The sequence below is a fragment of the Pleurodeles waltl genome, chromosome 8, assembly GCF_031143425.1.
Source record: "Pleurodeles waltl isolate 20211129_DDA chromosome 8, aPleWal1.hap1.20221129, whole genome shotgun sequence".
Classification (NCBI taxonomy): domain Eukaryota; kingdom Metazoa; phylum Chordata; class Amphibia; order Caudata; family Salamandridae; genus Pleurodeles; species Pleurodeles waltl.
In genome coordinates, this window is record NC_090447.1 from 739,503,519 (window position 1) to 739,530,834 (window position 27,316).

A 27,316-nucleotide genomic window follows, 5' to 3' on the forward strand; every position below is an offset into this window, starting at 1 on the left:
TTTGGAAATAAAGAGAGAGCATAACCACTGAGGTTCTGGTTAGCAGAGCCTCAGTGAGACAGTTAGGCACCACACAGGGAACACATATAGGCCACAAACTTATGAGCACTGGGGTCCTGGCTAGCAGGATCCCAGGGACACATAACAAACACACTGATAACATAGGGTTTTCACTATGAGCACTGGGCCCTGGCTAGCAGGATCCCAGTGAGACAGTAAAAACACCCTGACATATACTCACAAACAGGCCAAAAGTGGGGGTAACAAGGCTAGAAAGAGGCTACTTTCCTACACTTACGTTTTTATTAAATGTCCTTTATATTTGACAGGTCGCACAACCTTCCAACTGACTAAAGGGGACAAGGGCAGGATACTGCCAACGTATACTGATAAACTAAACACTGCGCAACGTAAAGACAACTAAGCAGCGTTCTCGTACCGACTTAAGGAGCACGTTTTACGGCTTGTGACGTGGTGCCTGACCCCAACATGGATGTATTCGAGCCCAGATGTGCATACATTCTGGGTTTGGCAACGAGGCTCTGCTATTCTTGCTCTCAGTCCCTTTTCTGTTTCTCAGACGTTTTCACCGCCGTGCCCCTGTTGGTTGTGACACTAGGAGAGGAGGAGCTGGAGATGGCGCTGACATGTCTGCGGCGGAGTTGGTGTAGGGTTTGGACTACAGTACCTTGGCCCATAGGGGTACCTCCCCAGGGAGTGGACTTGTGCAGCAGGCTCAGAGCTGCAGGTTAGTAATTAAGGAATGATCCGGTTGTATTCTCATGACAAACCTACGTTGACATTCACCATCCCTGCGGCATCTGAACTCTTCCCTGTTGAATAAAACTGCTTTCTAATGTGAGGATTGGATAAATAGGAGTACTTGCAAACTGCAAATAGCGCCTTCTTAGTTTCCGTCAGAAGACGCTCTGTATTTGTCTTTGCGGAGTGCGAGTACCTAGTCCAGTGTCTAACAGTACAGGTCTCTAATAGTCACGCCTTCCCTTTTGTGTCAAAAACAAGTATCTTAAAAAAATACAGAAGAAGCCCACACAAGAGCATTGTCACGCGTAGCCAGAATATGAAGCTCCACCGGTGTTCTACCAACCAGCTGATGTCCCTAATCAGAAACCCACGCTGGCACAGATCCGCAGAGGAATGTTAGCGAAATTGAAGAGAACCTGCTTAGATAGTCTCCTTGCTATTGAAATCGGGAGTTGGTAAGAGGCAAACCGAAAGGCGTGGTCACAGTTAGGACCTTGTTACGAGTGGCACGTTTCCGATTCCGAAGCTCCCAAGTTTTTGGGAGTAGCATTCAGATTTTAGACTTTACTAAAATTCGCTTGCTCCGCTAAATACAGAGCTTTGCCCTATTTTAAATATCTAGCAGTTATTCCCCGCCGAAAGTTAACAAATATAGTTATCTGTATCGCAGGTTGTAATTAACTGGTGCAATAAATAGTGCACCACTTGCCACATCGATTCCATTTGTGCAGAGACCTGTTGTAGTGTGGCCCTGAGTGTTTTATTATTCGGTTTGTAATATAGACCCAGTATTTGCTTATTGACAGACGCTGTTTGCGTACTTGGTGACTTAGCATGCCTGAAAATGTACAGTTCCTTGAAATAATATTAGATAATAATGGTTTGAGCTGGAGATAACAGTAAGTGCAAACACGCATTTGCAGTGCAGTGGGTCTCACGTTTGCTCGAGTTGAAGGTATTAGCGTTGTAAACTCCTAACCGGACATTTCTTGCCACATAAAGTGAAATTGAAAAGTAAAACAGTTTCACATAAGCGAGCCAACGGCCGCCATGAGCGCAATGCAGACACACAAAAGAAACAGATGTTCCCTCGCAGTGAAACGTAGCGGCAAAAGTGCAATTACCCATGTAACCTGCAAAAGTGCAATTGTCCATGCAACTGGCAAATGTGCAAATATCCATGCAACAGGGTCGATGTCATGCAAAGTACTCAACTACTGCCCACCGAGATTGCGCTGCCTACGAAATAAAGAGAAAAAGTAGTCCAGAAACCATATTGAAAACATGGAGTCTCGTATGTTTTCAGTAGTTGGCCGGTGCACTTGAGGCAGGCGAAACACTGGAAAAGGCATGGCGCATGTATGCCTTTCATTAATTAAATCACCGAATTTTAAAAGGCAAGCCCACAAATTAACCAAACTGATGGGCGTGGTTAAAAGCCAGAGATATTACACAAGGGACATAGCACTTTGCGCTCGACCCATAAAAGGGGACATCTGGTAATGCTTGCAAATAGTGCTTGTGAGCTTTGGTGCCAAAAGTATCCAATGAACTGCAAATTGAGCACATAAGTATATCTGAAGGACACCCAGCGCAAATTTAATGTGCATTTGGGAGTCTCAACACCGATTTTAGCTCAAGATTCTCTATGACCACTAATCGTATTGACTGGTAGGAATTGAAGTAGTATACTGTGGAATCTCAAGGGAAAGAGGAAAGTGCAGATAGATATGTATTTCTTTAGTGTTATCCCCTACATTTGAAATACATTAAATTCTCAAAGAATTTCAGTACTTTTAGCCCAGATTTCCAGAAGTAATGTTAAGCGTAAAAATTTCACATGCCAAACTTAACCACGTATATGTATTCATATTCATACATAGAATGTAAACACAAATTATCAAAAATCCTGGCAGAATATTTTTCCATGTGCAGAAACCCGATCACCTAAAGCTTCATAAAATATGCTCCCTCCCAAGAAATATTCTTGCTGCCACCTGCAGCATGATTTCATTTGGCTCCATTACTTTGGTACAAACTATTTGCAAATTGAGGGTTACCCACAGGGAAACGCGAATGTGGATGTTTGACAAATTTTACATGTGAACCAACTCAAGAACACCTATAAGTCTGCCCCTACAACTAAAGTGCCTAATAAGTTTCATCGTATTGGTGGAACTTCTACATCTGAAATTAATTCCACCATGCTTGATACCACGTTCCAGGTTTGGTTTGCACACCAAACTGGTGTGTGCAGAATGCTTTGAGAATTTGTCTCATGAATTAAATGAAAAAGATGTGGTGGAAGTTTGCACAAATGTATGTTGTAATTGTATAGTGCAAACCTAGCCAGAAAGGATCAGAGAGCTCTTCAGGCTTGAAAGCTAAGATACAGTCAGCAAAAAATCGAAGAGATAACTGGGTTCTTTGAGGAGAACGTACTATATTTGTGATATGTATTCTTTGATGCGAGATGAGTTGTTAGCTTTTTCCTAAATTGGGGGAGGGTTGGACCTGTTGGAGCTTGTTAGTCATATGGGTGGGAGAGCTGGTCGTGATGGCTTTGTAAATGATGCAGCTGTTTTTTAAGATGGTGCGGGCCAGAAAGGGGAGTCATTTGAGTTCCGTCTTGGATGAGGGTGATGTTGTCATATTTCTTCAAGTCAAGGATGAGACGTGCTGCAGCATGAAGGATGCCCTTAAGAGGGATCATTGTGGAGTTTGTAAGATCATGTTGTTGCTGTCTAGGAGGAATGGTTTCACTTTTTAGAGCAGATCGAGCTGGTACTAGGTTGTCTTTGTTCTCCTGGTGATGTGTGAGTTGGCATTGGGAGGAAAATTGGGATTTGAAGCCATCAAGGTTCATGTGATTGAGCTGTCAAGCTCTTGGAGGCCTCTTGATGTTCCAGCTGTGACTTAAGATGTTTTTGTAGCCCACATTTTGTTTTGGTGTATTTAACTCTTATATGGAATTCTTATTAATGTAGGTACGTGGTTTCTACATATGCAATAGCCAATAAGATGTGAAATAGGTTTTTGTAACATGTATTTTGTGTTTATGTATTCAGCTCTCTTATAAGGAAATCTTATAATTGTAGGTTAGTGGTTTCTACATTTTATGCATACCATGATATGTTGTTTCTATACTTTTTAGGTCCAATGTTTTATTAATCGAAGCTAGATGTGTGGTCTCTTCCATTATGTAGCGTTCTAAAGAAAGTTGGGACGTTTGTATTCCGGTGGCTGTAGAATTTTGTGATCAAAAGAGAAGATCAGTGAATGAAGAAACCTAACAGTGTGGTGGATGAGGTGTCTACAAATTGGACTTGGATAAAGAAAGCCTTCTTTTTAATCATAGATGTGTACCTTTCTACAGTAATCAATATAATTAGCTGGAACATTACTGGAACAAAGTTGTGATAGCAGGACACAAGGGCTAATCCTGAACGTCTGTAAACTGGGCACCTTAAATTGGGTAATAGTAACATCTATTTTCTACAGTGCTTAGAAACTGCAGTAGTGCTGTATGAAACTGTATATGAAAGAAGTTTATAATTATGGAGTATATCTTCTTTTGGTTCCTTTTTAAAATTAACGTAACAGTGTATCAGGTGTCTATCCTAGTATGCAATCCCAGATAGTTTTCAATTGTTTATAGCAAGCATTTTGGATGTTTGTTATAGTTTTGTCCCATTTAACAGAGGCACATAGTAGCTTTTCTATACAATGTATGTTAGGTGGAGTCGTCTTCCAGTACGTTGCAAGGTAATGGCCAGCAATCACATTCACGGTGCAGACTTGCTATTTTCATGGTGAATAGTTATTATGAGCATGACTGTGAATTACATTGTTTGTGGCTGAATATGCTGACTACGTGCAATTGTTATGTGCGTTGTCACACCAGATTGATTTGCATGCATGTGCACATTACGTTCGGTTTCTTTAGATATTTACCTTGTGTATTTTCTGTTCCAGTATTTTAGGGACTTACACCAAGTAACTGTATTTCCACTTCAATGGTAAGGGTTATCATTTAAGTGCTTTTAGGTAGATGCATGCACTGAATGATTGCTTGTTCGCTTCCTGTGTTCAAGCTAGCACCCGATGAATGTGATTTTATGGAAAAGCGAAAAGTGAGATGAGATATATTGGAGGAAATCAAATCATGAAATCAATTTGAAGGAAAGGACATTTTTAAGGAAATACAAATACATTGAATATTAAAAGAAACATTTTAAAGGAAAGATAATTTTAAGGAAACATCCAAAATCCCGCACTTGGGTAAAGGTTAGGGGTAGCGAGGGTTTTTTAGATTCAGGAATGGGTGATGGTTAGGGGTGATGAGGGGTTTTAAGGTTCAAGGGATTTTAGGGGTGGTGAGGATTTTTTTTGGGATGAGCCATGGGTGGAGCTTAGGCGGTGAGGGGTTTTTAGGGTTCATTAATGGCTGAGTGAAGTTAAGTTTAAAAAAAAAAAAAAAAAATATATATATATATATATATATATATATATATATATATATATATATATATATATATATATATATATAATTATTTTAGGTTTTATAGATAGAGTGTAGGGCTGGTGTGCTTTCTTACAGTACAGTGATGAGTAGAGTTTTGCAATGGTGAAGGATTTGTAGTGTTTGGAAATGGCTGGAATTTAGGGAAGTGTGGGATTTTAAGGGTTCAGGGATAGGTGAAGGTTATACGTAGAAAGGGTTTTTAGATTTCAAGGATGGGGAGTTTAAGGGTAGTGAGCGGCTTTAGGACTCATGAATGAGTGGTTTTCAGGGGTGATGTCTTTTCATTAAGGTTCAGGGATGGGTAGAGTTTAGGCATATTGCATGATTTTGTTTTTAAAAAGACATTTTCTTTACCTACGCTCCCCATACAGTGAATGCAACAGTTGAATCAATAGTTCAGTGTACATTTTAAGCAGGGCAGACATCATCATATGAGTGACAGTCTTTCTAAACACTGCTGTTCCATCTTTCCTATAGCACAGCAGTAGACAAAAATGTCTGATTTCCCCCTCTTTTCCTCCCTTTCATCCCAAGGTGCAGGATTTTAAGGGATCAAGGATGGGTGGGATTTAAGGGGCCATATGGGTGGTGTGTTGTTGCAATGGGCGGATTTTAAGGTTCAGGGATGGGTGCGGTTTAGGGTTAGAAAAACTTGTGAGGGGCTCAGGGATCAGCGGAGTTTAGGGGTCAAGGATGGATGAAGTTTATGCATGGGGAGGAATTTTTAGGGGGCACAGGTGGATTGGGTTTTGCGGTGATGAGGGTTCAGTGAATTAAAAACATCCCAATTAATTGTTTGGCAGTGTAAAATATATACATCCAAAATAGTGTCCTCTGTTGTAAAGGATTGAAAGGAATACCTTCCACAAAATGTTTTTGAAAGTAAGACCTGCAATCTTTTTATTTGCACTTTAAACAATAAGTATGCAGAAGACAATTTCGAAAAAAGACGTTCTATAAATTGATTTCTATGAAATGGCAAATGCCATTCATCACGAAAATTTTCATTAAACCCTTTAGATTGAATGGTTTCTCAGTAACGGTATTCCATGAAATAATTTTTCTATGACCTCAAATACAACTGCCATCAACACCTTTGAAGCTCCTTATGTCAGTCAGTTCACAAGTACATTATTCCTAAGATGTGAACACAAAAATGGGATGATTTCTCCATACTGGTTCCAATGTGACTTCAGTATTGGGAGAGCTTTATGTACCTCTTCCCGTCATCTCATGGCACTCATTTGTTTCCAAGTAATGTGTTCCTGCTTGGTGACTTATAATGTGCTTATCATGGCTGTCTAATTAGTTTTATTTAGGGTCAAAAGCAGCAGTCTTTCAATGAGCTTATGTTTTTCCCACAGTATCTCAACGTCCATTTCTGCTTCTTCACAAGCATTTGTATGATGTGATACTGTTTTGCTGTCAACAAGTGCAAGCACAGACACACCTTTCTGCCTGTGGGTTCCTCTGACTGAATCTGTGTCATTTTGTACATCACTAAGGGCCAGATGTATCAATGGGTTTTACCCATTCTGTGTCTATGGGAAAATGTGTTCGTACATATGGCCTTAATTCCCTTTGGTGTCACGTGTTTGCTTTTGTATGCTGTATGATGTTAGTACTTTTTCTGGGATTGGACTGTCTCACTGTAGCTTTTTGACTTAAATATAAAGATAACCAGAAATTTAGTTTAGCGTGGTGTCCAAAACAAGCTTGCTCATGAAAGCTGGTAATGACTAGGCCGGGGTGTAATTTGAAGTGTGTTGGAGCAATCAGAGTAATTTCTGTAATCCCGCATTACTCTTTGATGAAAAATTACAGATAATAATGTGATTACTCCTGCTCATATAGTTGGGAGTAATTTGTGGAGGGGGAACTCTAACGCAAGAGCATATCTAGCGAGCGTGGGCGGGCACCCGCTGTACATGTTTTGCTGAGGAGTGCCGACTGCAGCAGGGGACTCTGTCCCAGGAGCACCGTGCTGAGAGGAGGGGCGGAGCCCAAAAACCTAGCACTTATAGCGCTTTGCAACGTTCCGCTGCGCGGGAGCTGAGGAGTGCCGACTGCAGCAGGGGATTCTCTGTCCCAGGAGCACCGTGCTGAGAGGAGGGGGCGGAGCCCAAAAACCTAGCGCTCATATCGCTTTGCAACGCCCCGCTGCGCCGGAGCTGAGGAGTGCCGACTGCAGCAGGGGACTCTCTGTCCCAGGACCACCGTGCAGAGAGGAGGGGGCGGAGCCCAAAAACCTAGCACTTATAGCGCTTGGCAACGTCCTGCTGTGCTGGAGCTGAGGAGTGCCGACTGCAGCAGGGGACTCTCTGTCCCAGGGGCACCGTGCTCAGAGGTGGGGGCGGAGCCCAAAAACCTAGCGCTCATAGCGGTTTGCAGCGTCCCGCTGCGCGGGAGCTGAGGAGTGCTGACTGCAGCAGGGGACTCTCTGTCCCAGGAGCACCGTGCTGAGAGGAGGGGGCAGAGCCCCAAAACCTAGCGCTCATAGTGCTTTCCAACATCCCGCTGCGTGGGAGCTGAGGAGTGCCGACTGCAGCAGGGGACTCTCTGTCCCAGGAGCACCGTGCTGAGAGGAGGGGGTGGAGCCTAAAAACCTAGTGCTCATATCGCTTTCCAACGTCCCGCTGCGTGGGCGCCCGGGCCAAGGGCGGGCCCGTCAGGCCCGACTGCGCCCAGGCTGTGCCACCCTCTTTGATTTCAAGGTAAGAAGGCAGCGAGCCCTCTGTCTGGTTCTTATATTTCTGAAAAGCTCCAGCGTCCATAATGGCGAAGCGCAAGGCGAAAGGAAGCCCAAACATGGGCTTAGCACAACCTAAATTGCCGAGGCTCCACAAACAATCACAGGCCCTCAATAATTGTGTAACCAATGAGATTGACAATCTGATCGAAGAGGTTGAATCCATAATAAAGCAAAGAGAAAAGAAGCTCCCACAGAAAAGGTTTAAATCTGGCTCTCTTGTCCCCTTTCTGACTGCAAGTAATTCGTTCAGAGGAAATTCCACTTCTAATGAAGTCTTTTCACCTGTGCCTGTACCGCAGCCTGGTGATTTAGACATAAAATCAACGGGACAGACCACGGGCCATTTAAACCTAGACGATCATACGTCAGATATTGCGACTGTTCATAACATTCCCTGCTCTAATCGTTTTCTTCCATTGGACCCACAAGTCCAAACAAGTGAGCTTGGAGGCTCGCTTATAAATTCTCGACCTCCAGATCATTTAGCTCCCGTGGTACCGTCTCAAAAGGAGCGGACTGCTCTTATATTGGGTCTGCAAGAAGAGGTTAGGGAACTGAAGCAAGCACTATCAGAAGTATTAATTATTTTGCGTGCAAATAGTCCGATGGGGGCTACAGTAACTGTACAAAAAAAGGTATTTTGAGTACTAATATCCTTCTGTGATGCTATTAATTGTGTTTGACCAATGACTTTGTGTTTCACCGCTGCGCATATTAGTTGCACAATGTTCACTAGTAGCACATTATTACATGTTGTGTTCAGTTTAGCTGCCTATTGGCTTTAACATGGAGTTAGCTATTACATTCTGTATTCAGGTCAGCTGCCTATTGGCTTTAACATGACATTAGACATTACATTTGGTATTTAGGTTAGCTGCCTTTTGGCTTTAACGTGGAGTTAGACATTGCAGAAGAGCTGTGTTTTTCCAAGCTGTGTTTTTCCACATGATAGACCAAGCTGTGTTTTTCACACCAGAGTTTAGCTGATAAGAGAGCGTACATTTGGTGTTTTCCTTTCTGCTCAGCCTTGGGAAGAGGAGGGGTCTAGGAGATCTGGCCAGTCTCCAAAGGGTTGCCTTCCTTTCCCGGTCTGAGAGGAGGGAGCACGTTTTTGGAAGGATGGCTCTGGACAACAGCAGAGTTAGTTGGAAACAATCTTGACTTCAGACAGGAACGTACGTCAGTTGCCTGTCCCCGTTTGGGTAGAAAATCGTTCTCGCAGCTGAACCGGAGTCATCAACTTGAAGCCCCAGAAAGATGAAGCTGAGTTATAGGCCCTACAGCCCTGCCCTATGGTGATGCAATATTGACTTTTATACTTTGCTTTGAAGTTATGCTATAATATAATCACATGTATTTGCTGTGTACATTGCAACTGAGAAGTACTTTGATATATTTTGCTTTCATTGCTGCGACTACTTTTGAACGTGTGCTTCCAACCTACTAATTTCGTCTCTGAGGAACCTTGTGGTGAAGTAATAATAACAATAAATGTCCAGAGAGGTTCTGTAAGCTCGATCATGAGATAAGAGAAGGAAAGCAGAACACCTTCCTCCTTCGCAACCAGGCCCCATTGCGAATGCAGCTGCTCCTAGTGTTTGTGCCTGGCCACCTTATATAAGAGAATCTCCAACTAAGCATAATGGGTCATTGTGGCCCAAGGAACCCCCTGGAACTACATCCAGGCCAAGACTGCATACTAAAGTGAAGTGGGACTCTATGGTTAATCAATCATTTCATACACGTTCCAATGTGAACAACTCACTTTATATGTGTAGGGAACCTTCTTTATCTTTGAACATGCGTGAAGACGATGTATCCTTGAAAAATAAGGTTGTATATTGGCTAAGACATACCAGACAATGCAGTTCCATTATTTACTCTGACATAATTTTGGTTAAAAGCTTTATTGGCAAGCCAGGGCAATGGGACTTTATCAGGTTAAACTTAGACAGCCCGAGCTTGGTAAAGGGATTGTTATCCATGGAAGCTCGGCATCCCATGCAAAATGGGTCAAGTACCTATCTTCAAAATACTCGCCCTGAGAATACTCTTACACAGAATGTAATGCCTTCAGTTGTAAGCATTGGGCCCCATAAGGTGGGAGCTGATTCATCAGCCAAGCCCAAAACTCAAAGTCAAGAAACCATGGGAGGTTCTGCATCAGATGAATCTCAAACTAGGAAATGTAATTCTACAGAGCAGCTGCCCTGCTTACTTGTCTCAGATTCTTCAGAGGTATTATCAGATATTGACTGACTGTCATCTTGGACAATTCCCAAGGATAGAAACTTATCCACTTCTTAATCCATCGTAAATGCAGCTATAGATTGGTCCTTAGACTCCTTCCTTCAGAGGATTCCAGCATTGCCATCTAAAGATATTATATCTAAACCAAAACTTATACAGAGCCAAGCTGGGGCGAGCCTTTTTGAGATCTCTCATGAGAACTCCAGGGCCCATAAGACATTAACCTCAAATTTCATAACATGGAATGTGGCAGGACTCAGAAACAAAATAGACGGTGTTGATTTGGGGCTGTATATAGATAAATTTAGTATATGCTTGAAACCTGGGCTATTTCAAATATATACAGACAGGGGTTTAGCTCCTTTTGTAAGGAAGCAAGGCAGTCCCTTGCGGGTAGAGCAGCAGGAGGGCTTATTACTTGGTTAAGAATATCAGAGGTGGGTAAAGTTAGAGAACTCCATGTGGAGTCGCCGGATATATTAGCCCTGTTTATTCAGACAAAGCAAGATTTACCTTTACTCTGTATCAATGTATATAATAGTCCTGGCCACCAAAACCAAACGTCCAAAACAATTCAGATCTTGAATGCTTTTTTGTTAGACTATTGCATGACCCATTGTATTATCATAGCTGGTGATTTTAAAGTAATGCTGGAGCCTAATTTTGCGTTTTGAGAAGTTACCCAGATAGAGGATAGGGTATGGAATATTCCCTCATACACATCCCAGGGAAAACAGCCAAAATCTAATGTTAGGGCTCTGCAAATCATTGATCTTATGTTAACCGATGGTCTTCGCGCAGGGGATGGTCGTTTTACATCTGATGCTCCTGCAAAACCATAGTACTTTAGAGGGTCTTACAGTAGCATCCTTGACCTCACACTTATTGACGTGAGGCTGTGGCATATCGTTGAAGATCTCAATGTGGGTGACCAATACAATAGCGACCACGCCCCTCTTTTGATAACCTATGATAGTCCACTTTTTAAAGAAAAAACTGCACGACCACATCATCATGCTTTTTTTTCTCCAAGAGGTTTCTTCTAACAAACGTACCTTGAAATGGGATTCATTTAGAAACTCAGCTAAACTATGTGGGAAATTTCTGCAAATTAATCCCTAGTTACCAACTGTCTGTTACTTTTTCCCGGTGTTCCCCGAGTGAGGTATTGTACTTGTATGGGGACGTATTTGTGGCTGTAAGAGAGTTATTCACTAAATCTAGTGGTGGAAACAAACGTCTGGGCAAAGAATTGCACTTAGGGTAGTTTGGCAAGATTTGTAAAGATGCCAAGAGTAATCTTCTACGAGCAATAAAATCAAAAGATAGAACTGAGATAATTCACGCTAGGCACGAATATGCATCCGCTATTAAGGCCAGCAAAAACCAATGGGAAGAAACATCATCTCAGGTGCTACTCCTGGCGGCCAGGGATAAAGATTCCCATCTTTTCTGGACCCTGGTTGCCAGAAATAGGCGCAGTGAAAATCCAAGGCCTGAGTGTCACATTTCTTCTGAGGATTGGAATGCCCACTTAACAGAGTTGTACAGTTATGAGCCTGCCTTTTCCTGTGTCTTTGAGAATGACCCTATTGAGGAACTGCCACCTATATCCAATCTTGTCCCCTTTCCCTTAAGGAAACTGAGATGGCCCTTAGGGCCCAAAAATCAGGTAAAGCCCCTGGAATGAATGGCATTCCTGCTGACCTGTTCAAATCCGATCTTGCTTATTGGGGTCCTTATGTTAATAGGGTGTCCAATGCTGTTTTAGAAAGTGGTTCTCACCCCAAAACCTGGAAGGGAGCAATCATAGTTCCTATTTATAAAAAAGGCCAAAGGGGGTTACCGGGAAATTACAGGCCTATAAGTTTGCTGGACAATTTACAAAAAATATTCTGTCATCAGGTATTGTGCAGACTAAAGGAGTGGATGGATGACAATCAAGTATTGAGCCATTTGCAGTTCTGGTTTTAGACAGAAGATTAGTATGGTTGGCCAGGCTTTCCGCTTCCTCACAATTAAATGGAAGGTGGTGGACTTGGAGGCCAGGAAATTGTTTGTTGCATTCGTAGATCTTAGGTCTGCTTTTGATTTGGTCCTACGCAGGAAACTTTGGGGAGTTTTGAACAAAGCTGGAGTGCCAGGCCCCTTGTTAAATTTAATGAAAGAGTTGCATTCAGGGAGCTATGCCAGAATTAGATGGGGGCCACAAGGGGAGTTAACAGACGAGATTGCAGTACGTAGAGGAGTCAGACAGGGATGTGTATTGGCTCCTACACCTTTTCTACTGTTTATTCATGTCTGCATCCCCTATTTAATGGATTGTGACAGCAATGCACCCAAGATAGATGGAGCAAGGGTACAGTGTCTGCTGTTTGCAGATGATACCCTGTTATTATCCCAAACTGCTTGTGGCCTAATCAAGTTGCTTGAAAAGTTCACATGCTTTTGCAAAGATCACGGTTTGGAAATAAATACCTCCAAAACCAAATATACGGTCTTTGGTGATCTTAAACAAAAAGTTAGAAAGAAGATATATCTGGAGAGGGAGGTCTTAGAAAGAGTATTTGATTTTGATTATCTGGGATTAAGGTTGGAGGACTCCCATAAATGGAAGGCCCACTTATCAAAGTCCGCCATGAGTTTAAAACTGAAATCTGGATGTATCTTGAGATATGTTGCCAAATCTCCTAGCTTTGCAATCACTCCCCCAATGGAAATATATAAAGTCGAAGTAAGGGGAGGAGTATTATATGGTGCTGAGCTATGGGGCTATTGTAACCTAAATGACCTGGAGAAAGTTGAAAATTCCTTTCTGAAAATGTTACTAAAAATACCGACTTTGCCCATTCGGCTAGATCTAAATCTTTACTCTATTTCAGATATTGCTGCCCTAAGGCCACTGATATACTGGATCAGGTTATGGTCCTTGGATATCCTTGGCCCATATAGAGCCGGGCTTAGTACTCTGATGAGTGCGCAAGCCCTAAAGAGGGTAAGGTGGTGCAATTATGTGAAATAAACTTTTTTCGATCTTGGACTGAGTAGTCTCTGGTTGGATCCCGTACATCTTCCAAAAAATGCTCTGCAGCTTGTGAAAGAATCATATTGGCTTAGAGTACAAGTGAAAAAACTAGCAGAGGTTCACTCGTTCAGTCTAACTAATAGCTTTTAATCTTTGAAATGCCATTATGAATTTGAATGTTTTATGGATTTGATTGTATCCCCCTCGGCAAGTGCACTTTTTTAATCAGATTTAGGTTGGGAACATTACTACTTTGCTCGTTTACTTGCAAATGGCCTAACTCAGGTGTCGACAATGATTTATGTCCAATGGGATGCGGAGTCGCTGAACATATAGCCTATGTTTTATTCTCCTGCCTCGCTTATTATACGCAGAGAGTACGTTGGCTTATTCCACTCTGCAGATCCATGGGCTTTGGGAGTGGGTCAGCAGCTACGAGGATCCTCAAATCAAATGCTCACGGCAACGTGGAATGTTCATTGGCAAAGTTTTTGGAGGCAATTTGGCCTATCAGACGTAAACTATTGAAGTCATGATTATGCCACTTAACGGTATTATTGCCATGAGCTGGTAATAGTAATTGAATGTAATTTTTTGGGTGAGAAGATAAGAATGAGTTTTTATGTGCTGCGGATTGTAGTTATTTATTCTTCATTGTTATTATATTTGAATATTTTCCTTTAATATAACGTATTGCTTTTTTAAACAAGGGTTGTGAGGTGGCTGAATTGTTGTTTTTATTCTCTGTCATCCCTACCTAGAAGTTTTAATGTCAATTGTTTTATTATGATGTATTATGTCTCTTTTATGTGCTTTGATGGTATTTTATTGTACCAAAATAAAGCTTACTACTACTACTACTGCGTTTAGCACTATTTCTCCGCGCAAAATGCATCTTCGTGTCCATTTTGGATGCGAGGGTGCATTTTGCTCTAAGCAAATAGCTCTTATTGCTGAGAGTAATTTGGGGGAATAGGCTACCCCAAGAGCACATTTAGCGCTATTTTTCTTAGCGTGAAATACATTCCTGCGCCCAGTTTGGATGCAAGGGGGCATTTTGCACTAAGAAATTAGTGCTAAACGGCGGTAGTAATATGGGAGAAACATCCTACCTGGAGAGCACATTTATTGACAAATTCTTCACATCCAATATAACTCCTAGAATACGTCCAAGAGGGTAGTTACTTAAAAGTAGTTCTTATTGTCATGCAGCATGTGCCACCTCCATAGCATAGTTCTCTTTCACCCATATATTTTAGTGGAGAACATCAGAATGTGCTGCAGCCCATCATTTCATGTGCCTATGTAATTGATTATTTGGAGTATCACCACTTACAGCTGAGATTTTTTTCCGCAATTTTGTTTGTGGTTAGGAATACATCCAAATTTTTGTTTACCCTTTTTATAATTGTTTGCATAGCTCAGTTCATGTTTATTCGGTTCTTGGAAATAGCTATTGGTCTTTTAATCATTAAAGAGCAAAAGCTGTACAGTCTTCGCCCTTTGCTTTATTAAAAGTCTGACTGTGAACGCATATCGTTTTCTTCCACCTGAAAGGAGAGAGATGGTGATTTTGCAGCCTAATTCTGGTTTAAATTAAAGACCCAGGAATTCTTCACTGATTTTTCCCATGTTCATGGACAGTGGATAACCGAAATGCATATTTTTATTATAGTTAAGAATGCTGAAGTGAATGATCTTGCTTTGCTTGGGTTTGAGCTCTTAACAGCCTGTGATGCTGTCAATGATCTAGAGTTTCCTCTGGACCATTCCATTTATACCGATGTGGGACAAGCAAGATAACATGAGGGCCTAGTCTTCCACTCAGAAAAGGGATTCCTGTAATAGCCTGGTTTAAAAAAAAAAAAAAGGCCTCCCGTCGGATGACTATACCTTAGTCACAAGATTCCCTGCCACTATGTTCTGAAAAACAAGGACTTATTGCACATAACCAGTATTACTTGGGTGTTACTACCATTATTTTTCCTCTTTTCTGATGATGTCTGCGCATTGCGCTTTCAAGATATCGTGTTCAAATTAACCTTTTCTTTGCTAAACGAGTGACCAAATACACATTCACGAGTAGGATGAGGTGATTTTGCTGCAACCCCCCGCAAACTCTCCCATCTGAATGGACGGTGTGCCCAGTAAGTCACTGGTTATCGATGCTTTCAAGTTCATAGGTTTTGTGTGAAGCGCCTGATGTATGCTAACTGCATCAAACAGCAAGTGGCAGGGCCAATCTTTTTTTCAACTTTAAACTTGTGAAAACCTTGTATTGATAGATATGGGGAAAATAGAAGTTGGGTTTCCCCGTAGGAAAATTAATAAAAATATAAGTAACTGGAGGAATCAGTGTAATGTCTGTGGTTTCGGATGTGACTTAATTGACTAGTTTCATGAGGAACTTTGTTAAAAAAACAATTTAGCTATTATTTATCTCCCACAGTACCTATTGTGCCATGTCATGAAATTTCTCATTTTTAATCTGGGATATTCAACCCTTCCATGCATTGTTACAATTTAAAATGGAAAGTTCTTTTTCCCAGATTTAAACAATGGTGTTAATCTTCATCACTTATCGTACATTTTTATTTAATCTCAACTAAATGTAACATAATTTATGTAGGATAACCTTTCATTGTTGATCGGAATCTATTGACTGTGCCCGGGTAGTTAAGTGAATACTCTGAAGTTTGCTGTTTCCATATCAAATAGTCATTAAGGATACATGTGGTGCAGACTACTTATCTAAGAGTTTACATCTTTGGGCTGCTTCCACACATTATTTCAGTACATGGAATGATGCGTTTGATGCAGAACACCATGTATAATCGAGACCTTATACGAGATCAAGAAGAAATACAAATTCAAGCATGTGATGACATTTATTATGAATGAGCTAAAATAAATCTGAAGATGGATTTTGTCTGGTCACAGTCAGTTTCTGATGCTTCAGGAATGGGTCATTTAGACTTGGTGATTACCAGAATTCTTCAGCCAGCTGTCTATGATGATAGCCAACAGCATGAGATCTCACTATTCTCAGTAGTCTATGAGCAGAGGGATGTATGAGCTCCTTAAGCAGTTTGTTTATAAATTTGCAGGGGTGAGGAATTTAATAAAATATCTACTTGTCCATGTGCAAGTTTGCTTCATAAAGCTACTTGTTCTGTAAAAAATCTACTACTCCCTATGATGCCATGTGGTGCGGCAACAAATTATGGCAGCAATTTTGTTATGTAAGAGCTCTGATAAAAGCCTCTCTGCCTATGCCAAGGCTAGTACTATAGTAGAGCTTGAATACAAGCAATTTGAGCTCTACTGTACCAGTTTCCTCATTTTGCCACTATTCCGCAGAACTACATACTGGGGCTGGAGGAAGCCGTAAGTAATAATTCAAGAACTGGAAATCCTTTAAGACTGTGCAAACCTACTAACTTGCATGTTTGAAGGCTTTTCACCTGCTCTTCTCTAATCTTTTCCCATTCTGAGAAAGGTTGGATTCCAGGGGTGAAAAAAAAGTGTTTGGAGGGAAAGTGAACTTACAAACTCCCAATACATTTTCACATGAGCAAATCTACACCTGCATATTTGCTTGTGCTATAATACAGTTACCAAATATTTTTGAAGAGTATGATTTTCTGGTCTACCTCTGTAAATTCTTGTAAATTCATGAATGCCACTATTGGAAAGACATATACCATGGGTGCACTTCTGTCACTTTTTAAAGAATTGGGCCCCTAATTAGGTCTGGCATTAACAAATACATTTTGTTTTTATTACAATTCTATTTCTCTCTCTATCCATTTATCGGCTGGCTTTACTGTGAGTGATAGCATTTTGCTGTTCCATAAGAAGCATATTGGCACACAGCATAGTTTTGCTCTGTGCCATGACCTACTGTGGCAATGTGTGCTTTTTGAGACCAAATTTTTTTTTTGCTTTTTGCCAATGTTTGTTACAATGGCGAGGGATTGGCACCTCCCACCACAAAAACCATGTCAAAACAAGACACGCATTGACAAAACCAAAAGACTGACAACCAATGTCCGAATGATTGGCTTTGCCATTGCTTGTTTATTTTTTATGTTTCCCATAATCTTGTTGAAAACGGTTACAAAGATTTTCCATTATCAATATTTTTTGGAATACTAGCATGCATCAACACATTTTACTGAATTCTGCTTCAAAGAAATAGTACCTAAAATTTCACAATACTTTAGCAAAACCTTTTTTTTCTACTTGCATTTTTTTCTGAACATTTTATTTTGAGAGCAAAGAATCATCAATTTTGCTTACAAGTTTCTGTAAACATTTGCATTTAAGCACAGAGCATTCTGGGACCGTTATACGTAGCCTCATTTTGTTAAACTTTTCAAACGTGTGTGCAATTTTTAGAGTTGAGTGCAAAGCGCTCTGTCCCTGTTGTTATCTCTTTACGGGCTGGTAACCACACCCATGTCAGGCCCATCACTTTGGTTGGTTTGTGGGCTTGCCTTTTACAATTCGCTTAATTTCATTAGTGAAAGGCATGCATACGTCATGCCTTTTCCGATGTTTAGCCCTCCTCGAGCGCACCGGCCAACTACTGAATACATTCAAGGCTCTGTTTTCTGGACTACTTTTTCTCTTTATTTTATAGGGAGTGCAGTATCGGGCAGTAATCGAGCGCTTTGTATACCATCGAACCTGTTACATGGATGTTTGCTTTTTTGCCGGTTACATGGATGATTGCACTTTTGACGATACATGGCGGCTGTCGGCTCACTTATGTGAAACTGTTTTAGTTTTCAGTTTATCTGGCAAGAAAAGCCTGGTTAGGAGTTTACAGTGCTAATAGCTTTACCTCGTTCTTTTTATTTCCTTCACAGTATGATCTCGCTGGGCAATAGTCAAGCGCTTTGCATGACTACCAGTTTAATTCTGTTGTTTATCCTAGCGCTCCTCCACAAATTCAAGGTTTTACACAGTGCCATCTAGCTGGACAGTAATAAAGCCAGCAAAGGCGAAACCGGACCGATCTTTTTGTTATGATTAGTCCCCTTCACTCTTATAGCGTGGAGCTTTGCTTTGAATCGCTTCCTTTGTGAAATTCATGTGTGCACAATTCATATTGTTTCTGCCAACCCCAGTTTGCCAACTAAGTTGCTGCAAAAATGTAACTCTGTTAAGAATGTGTGCATGGCACAACTATGTGCGTTCCCCTGTGTTTTCATTTGTGTGCAACCAAGCTGGACCATTTACTCTGTATGGGAAAACGTTTTTTTTTCTTTCATGGAAGCTTCTAACACGCTGAGCAGTGTGTCTAATGGCAGATGGCAAACAAGTCGTTGCATCTTCGAAATAATCTCTGTGTTTCCACATGCGTTATAGCCCACCACATGTTGTAGTGTATTTACAAGTGCAGCTTCGTTGCATTAGACTTCTTAAATAGTCAGTCATTGTCTGATTCATTTATTTTTATCTATAGGCCTATCAGCCTAACGGTTGCAAAGTGCTGGGATCCCACGTCGATGAGATATTTCACGATACCTCGGGGTATTGGAATGAGTGAAAAGTGGCAGAGCGATCTAAAGGGTTTCAAAGAAGTGCATGCAAACACAGGTCCTCATTTTAGAATAATATCACTATTCCAATAACTGCGTCACTGAAAACGGTAATTGTAACATGCCAGCAAATGCACTTGTGCTAGTGGGGAATCACACACAAGCAGTGCTGCCACATATTTCTCTGCATTTAAAGGTGCGGGTTTGGCTTCAGTTCTTTACTGTTGCTAATGGGCATGGGTTTCAGTTAGATAGAAGTCCTATTACTGCATGTCTTCAGACAGTAACATTACTTTTCTCCAAGTAAAAAAAAAAGCATGATCAACGGGTGGAAAACAATTTTCCACGTGGTCACTGTGTTTTACACCTCCTAGAAGAGGGTCAGTTTGTCCTTGAAATAGCGTTTAGGCTGATACTAGCACTTCTCCAGCACTAAGGTTGATTCAGAATAATTAAAATTTTACCAATGAAAATAAGGGAATGCAAACCACTTCTGCTTTAGTGATCACACTTATTAGGCAAATTTTGGTGTCTGGGTTGCAAGGCATATCTTGGGTGGCGTAAGTGCCAGTTGGTCCTTGTAATCTGTGATACATTGAGCTTTTAAGGCAACAACAAAGCACATTTTCCTGGTGTGGTTAAGGTTTTCCACACTAAGTATGATACAGGTGGGTACATTTTTTTTTTTATTACACAACTGAAGTTTCGCATACTTCTAAATTGTTGCCAATCATATACTTCACAGTTTTACATTTCACTTCACCTAAGCTTAAGGGTATTTTTTAGGGTCAAGCGCCCAAGCGCTCTGGCCTGTTGTAATCGCTCTGTGGGCTTCTAACCACATCCACTCTTGCTATTTATTATTTGTTGTGCTTGTTTTAAATGCTTAATTTTTATTGGTGCATTTTGTGAAATGTCCTTCATTTGTGTGCTGAGTTCCCTCCCAGGTGATTTCACTAAGTGAACATTTTTGTTGGCCATCACAGTACGTCACGCTTTCTCCTGATACAGCGTGTGATGGCCCCTCCTCCGGTTTCAGTTTGCCTTTCATCCCAACTGTGATCCTTGCTAGACATTCATGCAGGGAGCCAATAACTCTTGCACTCACGCTCATAGCGGCTGTGACGCTTTGAATTGACTTGCTTATGTCAACTGTTGTACTTTTCATTGTCAATTTATGTGGCAGGAAAAGTCCAGTTAGGAATTTACAATGCTACTAGCTCTAACTCAGGTAAACGCGAGACCCATTGAATTGCAAATGCTTGTTTTTACTGGAACCACACTGTTAGTAGTGCAGTGTGACCTTAAGTTTATTTAGACCGCTCACCCTAACAATAAAGGCTTTGCATTAATAAACAGTAAATACAAGTTCGAACAGCAATAAAATACAGGCACAAAATTACCCCAACTGTAGCCTGTTCCTTTCTCTGTAAGCTGGCAGAGAAAGGGTTTGTGCTGCAGGGGGCTGGGCCTACTTGTCCCAAAGACAAAATAAACATGAAAACTTGTCCTTGACCCAAAACAATATGGGGGTGATTCTAACCCTGGCGGTCGGTGTTAAAGCGGCGGCCAACCCGCCAACAGCCAGCGGAGCAGTGCTTGAGATGAAGGGCCCAGCGGAGCGGTGCTTGAGATGAAGGGCCCAGCGGAGCGGTGCTTGAGAGGAAGGGCCCAGCGGAGCGGTGCTTGAGAGGAAGGGCCCAGCGGAGCGGTGCTTGAGAGGAAGGGCCCAGCGGAGCGGTGCTTGAGAGGAAGGGCCCAGCGGAGCGGTGCTTGAGAAGAAGGGCCCAGCGGAGCGGTGCTTGAGACGGCGGTGCCCAGCGGAGCGGTGCTTGAGACGGCGGTGCCCAGCGGAGCGGTGCTTGAGACGGCGGTGCCTAGCGGAGCGGTGCTTGAGAAGAAGGGCCCAGCGGAGCGGTGCTTGAGAAGAAGGGCCCAGCGGAGCGGTGCTTGAGAAGAAGGGCCCAGCGGAGCGGTGCTTGAGACGGCGGTGCCCAGCGGAGCGGTGCTTGAGAGGAAGGGCCCAGCGGAGCGGTCCTTGAGACGGCGGTGCCCAGCGGAGCGGTCCTTGAGACGGCGGTGCCCAGCGGAGCGGTGCTTGAGAAGAAGGGCCCAGCGGAGCGGTGCTTGAGAAGAAGGGCCCAGCGGAGCGGTGCTTGAGAAGAAGGGCCCAGCGGAGCGGTGCTTGAGAAGAAGGGCCCAGCGGAGCGGTGCTTGAGAAGAAGGGCCCAGCGGAGCGGTGCTTGAGACGGCGGTGCCCAGCGGAGCGGTGCTTGAGACGGCGGTGCCCAGCGGAGCGGTGCTTGAGACGGCGGTGCCCAGCGGAGCGGTGCTTGAGAAGAAGGGCCCAGCGGAGCGGTGCTTGAGAAGAAGGGCCCAGCGGAGCGGTGCTTGAGACGGCGGTGCCCAGCGGAGCGGTGCTTGAGACGGCGGTGCCCAGCGGAGCGGTGCTTGAGACGGCGGTGCCCAGCGGAGCGGTGCTTGAGACGGCGGTGCCCAGCGGAGCGGTGCTTGAGACGGCGGGGCCCAGCGGAGCGGTGCTTGAGAAGAAGGGCCCAGCGGAGCGGTGCTTGAGAAGAAGGGCCCAGCGGAGCGGTGCTTGAGAAGAAGGGCCCAGCGGAGCGGTGCTTGAGAGGAAGGGCCCAGCGGAGCGGTCCTTGAGACGGCGGTGCCCAGCGGAGCGGTGCTTGAGACGGCGGTGCCCAGCGGAGCGGTGCTTGAGAAGAAGGGCCCAGCGGAGCGGTGCTTGAGAAGAAGGGCCCAGCGGAGCGGTGCTTGAGAAGAAGGGCCCAGCGGAGCGGTGCTTGAGACGGCGGTGCCCAGCGGAGCGGTGCTTGAGAAGAAGGGCCCAGCGGAGCGGTGCTTGAGAAGAAGGGCCCAGCGGAGCGGTGCTTGAGAAGAAGGGCCCAGCGGAGCGGTGCTTGAGAAGAAGGGCCCAGCGGAGCGGTCCTTGAGACGGCGGTGCCCAGCGGAGCGGTGCTTGAGACGGCGGTGCCCAGCGGAGCGGTGCTTGAGAAGAAGGGCCCAGCGGAGCGGTGCTTGAGAAGAAGGGCCCAGCGGAGCGGTGCTTGAGAAGAAGGGCCCAGCGGAGCGGTGCTTGAGAAGAAGGGCCCAGCGGAGCGGTCCTTGAGACGGCGGTGCCCAGCGGAGCGGTGCTTGAGAAGAAGGGCCCAGCGGAGCGGTGCTCTTCTCCACGGCGGGCCCTGTTCAGCGGTGCTCTTCTCCACGGCGGGCCCTGTTCAGCGGTGCTCTTCTCCACGGCGGGCCCTGTTCAGCGGTGCTCTTCTCCACGGCGGGCCCTGTTCAGCGGTGCTCTTCTCCACGGCGGGCCCTGTTCAGCGGTGCTCTTCTCCACGGCGGGCCCTGTTCAGCGGTGCTCTTCTCCACGGCGGGCCCTGTTCAGCGGTGCTCTTCTCCACGGCGGGCCCTGTTCAGCGGTGCTCTTCTCCACGGCGGGCCCTGTTCAGCGGTGCTCTTCTCCACGGCGGGCCCTGTTCAGCGGTGCTCTTCTTCACCGCGGGCCCTGTTCAGCGGTGCTCTTCTTCACCGCGGGCCCTGTTCAGCGGTGCTCTTCTCCACGGCGGGCCCTGTTCAGCGGTGCTCTTCTCCACGGCGGGCCCTGTTCAGCGGTGCTCTTCTCCACGGCGGGCCCTGTTCAGCGGTGCTCTTCTCCACGGCGGGCCCTGTTCAGCGGTGCTCTTCTCCACGGCGGGCCCTGTTCAGCGGTGCTCTTCTCCACGGCGGGCCCTGTTCAGCGGTGCTCTTCTCCACGGCGGGCCCTGTTCAGCGATGCTCTTCTCCACGGCGGGCCCTGTTCAGCGGTGCTCTTCTCCACGGCGGGCCCTGTTCAGCGGTGCTCATCCAGCAGGTCAAGGGAGCCAGACCTGGCCTGGACTCCCTGCTCAGTCGCCCTCGGACCGTGACGTTTCTGGACCCTTCGGGGACGGACTCCTGGCCTCCTTAGTGTCCTCCTTCCCAGCTGGGATGTAGCATGTGGGGTCCACCTTCTCCGCGCTCCTGCTGCCCTTCCGCTCCTTTGATGGGGCTCTCGGGCCCTTGCCTCCCCTAGATGGTGTGGGTGGTGAAGTGGCCGCACATTGCTCCTTGGGGGCAGCCCTGTCGGTCCTCGCACGGCGGCCCTTGTTTTTGCGGGTCCTCTTGCCGGGGGGGGGGGGCTGGACGTGTCCTTGCTGCTGATCGATGTGTCACTGCTGGCAAAGGGTGGGCTCCAGAACCCATGCACAACAGTGACACCCGAAGCTGGGCTGGTGGTGGCTGCGGTGCTCTTGGGACTCTTTGAAGATGGATGGGGGAGCTCATCGGGGGGAAAGAGGTCAAGGTTAGCCATGAAAAGTTTCTTAGGGCCAAGGTAAAGGGTAGGAGAAGTGGAGATGGAAGTGGAGGTAGAGGTAGAGGAGGTGGTTGTAGGAGAGGCAGGTGTGCTGTCATTGGGTGAAGGTGCTGGTGCTGTAGGCTGTCGTGAGGTGGATGGCTGTTGGGTGGGTGGTTGCCTGCGTTTGTGTGTCTTGGAAGAGGGGGTGACAGACACAGTGGGAGAGGACACAGGGGACGTGTAAAGGGCAGTGGGGGTGGTGACTGCACGAGTGTGGACTGTACTGGAGGGTGAGGTGGTGATGGAAGCACTGGCTGATGTTGGGGTGCATGCAGGTGTGAGTGTAGACGTCACAGGGAGGGAGGAGGGAGACGAGGAGGAGGGGGACACAGGGGTGGCAGTGGCTGTTGGCATGTCTGCATCTGGGTGTTGCTTGGGTGAGTGTTTGTGGGATCTGTGGTGCTTGTGTTTGGATGAGCTGCTCTTGGGTGTTGAGGTGTGTGCAGGCTGGTCTGATGGTGTGGATGGGATAGGCTGAGGGACAGGAGACAGAGAAAGGCTGGAGGCAGTAAGAAGAGGGAGGCTGGAAACAGGGACAATGGCTGCCGTCAGTGCTGAGGCCAGAGCAGTGAACGCTCGTTGATGGGCAGCCTGACCCGAATGAATGCCCTCCAGGTACGCATTGCTCTGTTGCACCTCCCTTTGCACACCCTGGATGGCATTCAAAAGGGTCGTCTGCCCAACAATGAGCGTCCTTACCAGGTCAATGAGCTCTGCACTGAGGGCAGCAGGGGCAACAGGGGCAGGGGCTGAGGTGCCTGGGGCGAAGGAGACGCGCGCCTTCCTGGGCGAACGGGCACGGAGCGAAGACTGAGGGGCTGCTGGGAGGGCGGGGCTGGTGCGCTGGGTGGCGGCTGTACCTGTAGAGGCGGGGGGCACGGATGTTGCCGCCACCCCTAGGGAGCTCCCATCCGAGGACGTGTCGCTTTCGCTGCTCTCACCAGCGGTCCCCGTCGTGGTGCTCCCCTCGCCCTCCGGATCACTGGTGCCCTCGGTGTCTGTTCCTGGGCCCACCGGGGCCTTGTGTCCTGCAGCTCCCTCGTGCTCCGATGCCAAATCTCCTCCGCCTGATGATGCTAATGCACACATGCACAAGAAGATGAAGAGAAAGGGTGGGGGGAGAAAAAAGAAGACCAGGTTGAGTGCATGCAATGTCAACACCGTTGGCGGAGAGGACAGACACAGGTGCCTAATGCACTAAGCCGCGCATTCGGGGTACACTACTCAGTACTACTGACTAAGACAACAGGCCAAGAGACGTCAAACGCGCACATGGGAGATGCTGGACCTTCAATGGCTGTACTTGTCACCCTACCGAGGTGGGGGCCGGGGGCACAGGGCCATGCCTAAGGGAGAGGACTACACTACAGAAAGCGCCCTGGCCTAATGTCACCCACAGCCATCCTCCCCCACCCATACGCCTCCACTGCGCAGAAAGATAGGAGAATGTGCTGATACTCACCCCCTTGTGTCTGCTGTGATGTCTTAAAGTGCCCATCCAATTCAGGGTAGGCCACCGCCAGGATCCGGGACATCAGGGGGGTCATGGTGCGACTGGCACCCCTCCTAGGTTGGGAGGCCATCCCCAGCAGTGTTTCTGCGGTCTTCCTTGTTCCGCGGCGGATGTCCTCCCACCTCTTGCGGCAGTGGGTGCCCCGTCTGTTGTGGACCCCCAAGTTCCGGACTTCCTTGGCGATGGCACGCCAAATCTCGATCTTCTGATGGGCGCTGACCTATTTGACATGTACAGGGTGGAAAGGAGGAAATCATCAATGACCTGCATGTTAGATGTGATTGGCCCCCCCCTCCAACTTTGCCATATGGCACATGCTCTCATCTGTCGGGCGTTGCACTCCTCATTCGCCCCCCACCCCACCAACTTACATCCACCCCAATCCACACAGGCATAGCCCATTCCATGTGCACCCGGTGTACTCACTTGTTGGTCTGGAGGACCGTAGAGTAGCGCATACTGGGGGAGGACCCCATCCACGAGCTTCTCCAACTCTTCAGACGTGAAGGCAGGGGCCCTTTCCCCAGTCGCAGAAGCCATTGTATCTTCCAGACCGAGGTCACAGCAGCACTTGCAGTATAGGTCCTCTCCTGTGGATGATCAGGTCTCGAGTGATTACGCAGATAGAAAATGGCAGTCACGCCCGCGGCGGTACGTACCGCGGCGGTGCGTACCGCGACCGCCGGCGCACTTCGTCATTGGCTCCTGAAACCCATAGGCTTCAATGTTAACCAATGCGGCTTTGCGCCGCGGTCTTCGACCGCCTACCGCCACCCGCCACGGTGTGCCCCGCCAGCGCATTGACCTCACATCCCATTGTCCCACTTCACAGGTCAGGCAGCCGCCATTTCAAGGGCCTACATGGCTTAATTTTGACTGCGACACACAGGCCTAGGCCTTGCATTGCCACACATACACGCCTTTCAACCCATTGCCATTCCTTAACTGTGCAAGCTGTCTGTACGTACCTGTGGTTTGGCTGACTGTGCTCCATGTTGTCCTTCCTAGGCACCGTCCGCTGGGACTTGGGATGAGAAGGAGGAATCCTCGCGTGTACCGACCGCTGGTGGACCTGTCGACAATGGAAGAACGCCATATAATACTTCGATACAGACTTGACCGTGCCACTATCCATGAACTGTGTGCCCAGCTGGAGCCAGACCTGATGTCCCCCATCCGCCAACCCACAGGGATTCCCCCTCTGGTGCAGGTTTTGTCAGTCCTCCATTTTTTGGCAAGTGGGTCATTCCAGACCACAGTGGCCATGTCATCTGGAATGTCTCAGCCTATGTTTTCTAAGATTTTGAGCAGAGTGTTGTCTGCCCTGATGAAACTCATGCGGAGCTACATCATTTTCCCAGAGGAGGGTGACTTGCCTACAGTGAAGGGTGATTTCTATGCCCTTGGACATATCCCCAACATCATTGGTGCCATTGATGGGACCCATGTGGCTTTGGTACCCCCAAAAGACGATGATCAGGTGTACCGAAACAGAAAAAGTTATCATTCGATTAATGTCCAGGTGGTCTGTTTGGCTGACCAGTACATCTCCCATGTAAATGCCAAGTTCCCAGGGTCAGTGCATGACGCGTATGTGATGCGAAATAGCAGCATCCCCTATGTGATGGAGCAGCTACAGAGACGACGTGTGTGGCTAATAGGTGACTCTGGTTACCCCAACCTGCCGTGGTTACTGACCCCAGTGAGGAATCCCCGGACAAGGGCAGAGGAACGCTACAATGAGGCCCATGGGCGTACTAGGAGGGTGATTGAGCGAACCTTTGGCCTCCTGAAGGCCAGGTTTAGGTGCCTGCATATGACCAGTGGATCCCTAATGTACTCACCAAAGAAGGTGTGCCATATCATCGTGGCGTGCTGTATGCTTCACAACCTGGCTTTGCGACGCCAGGTGCCTTTCCTGCAGGAGGATGGTCCAGATGGTGGTGTTGTAGAAGCCGTGGAGCCTGTGGAGAGTGAAGAGGAGGAAGACTCAGAGGACGACACAGACAATAGGGACAGAGTGATACAACAGTATTTCCAGTAACACCCAGGTAAGAATCACCCACGCCATTTCACAATTGCTTATAGCCTCCTGCATCTGTACTTTCTGTAGTTCCCACCAGATCTTTTTGGGTAATTTTTGTTTTTCCCTTCCCTTCTCAGTGCTGTATGACTCAGTGCCTGACTTCTGCTTGGTTTGCCCATGAACTACAGCGTATTGACATTGGTATGTTGTCATCACTAATTGACAGAACAGATATTGAACAGTAATATGTAAAACATTTGCTAATAATACAGCATGACTCCAAACTGATTTGTGTGCAATATGTGATTTATTTACAGTGCTAGATATTGGTACATGTGATTATAAGGGTGATGGGTGGGGGTGGAGTAATGTCCATGGCAGAGTCCAGTTCTCAGTCTCACAGGTGCATTGTCCTTTTGCCTGTGGAAGGATGGAGCAGAGGCAGTTCATGGTTGGACAGGGTGGCAATGTGGGACAGTGGGAAGAGTTCAGGGGGTATGTCCTGCTGGCGGGGGTCT

At 46.0% G+C, this 27,316-nt stretch overlaps 1 protein-coding gene across 1 annotated transcript in view; it reads left to right on the top strand.

The window, feature by feature from the left end:
* The first annotated feature begins 547 nt into the window (after positions 1-547).
* ABHD10 (abhydrolase domain containing 10, depalmitoylase) overlaps positions 548-27,316 on the top strand; it is a 188,743-nt gene continuing 161,974 nt past the window's right edge. The window contains exon 1 of the mRNA XM_069204941.1: positions 548-748. Coding sequence (XP_069061042.1) covers positions 637-748 — 112 coding nt within the window. The 5' untranslated portion in view covers positions 548-636. The remainder of the gene's footprint in view (positions 749-27,316) is intronic.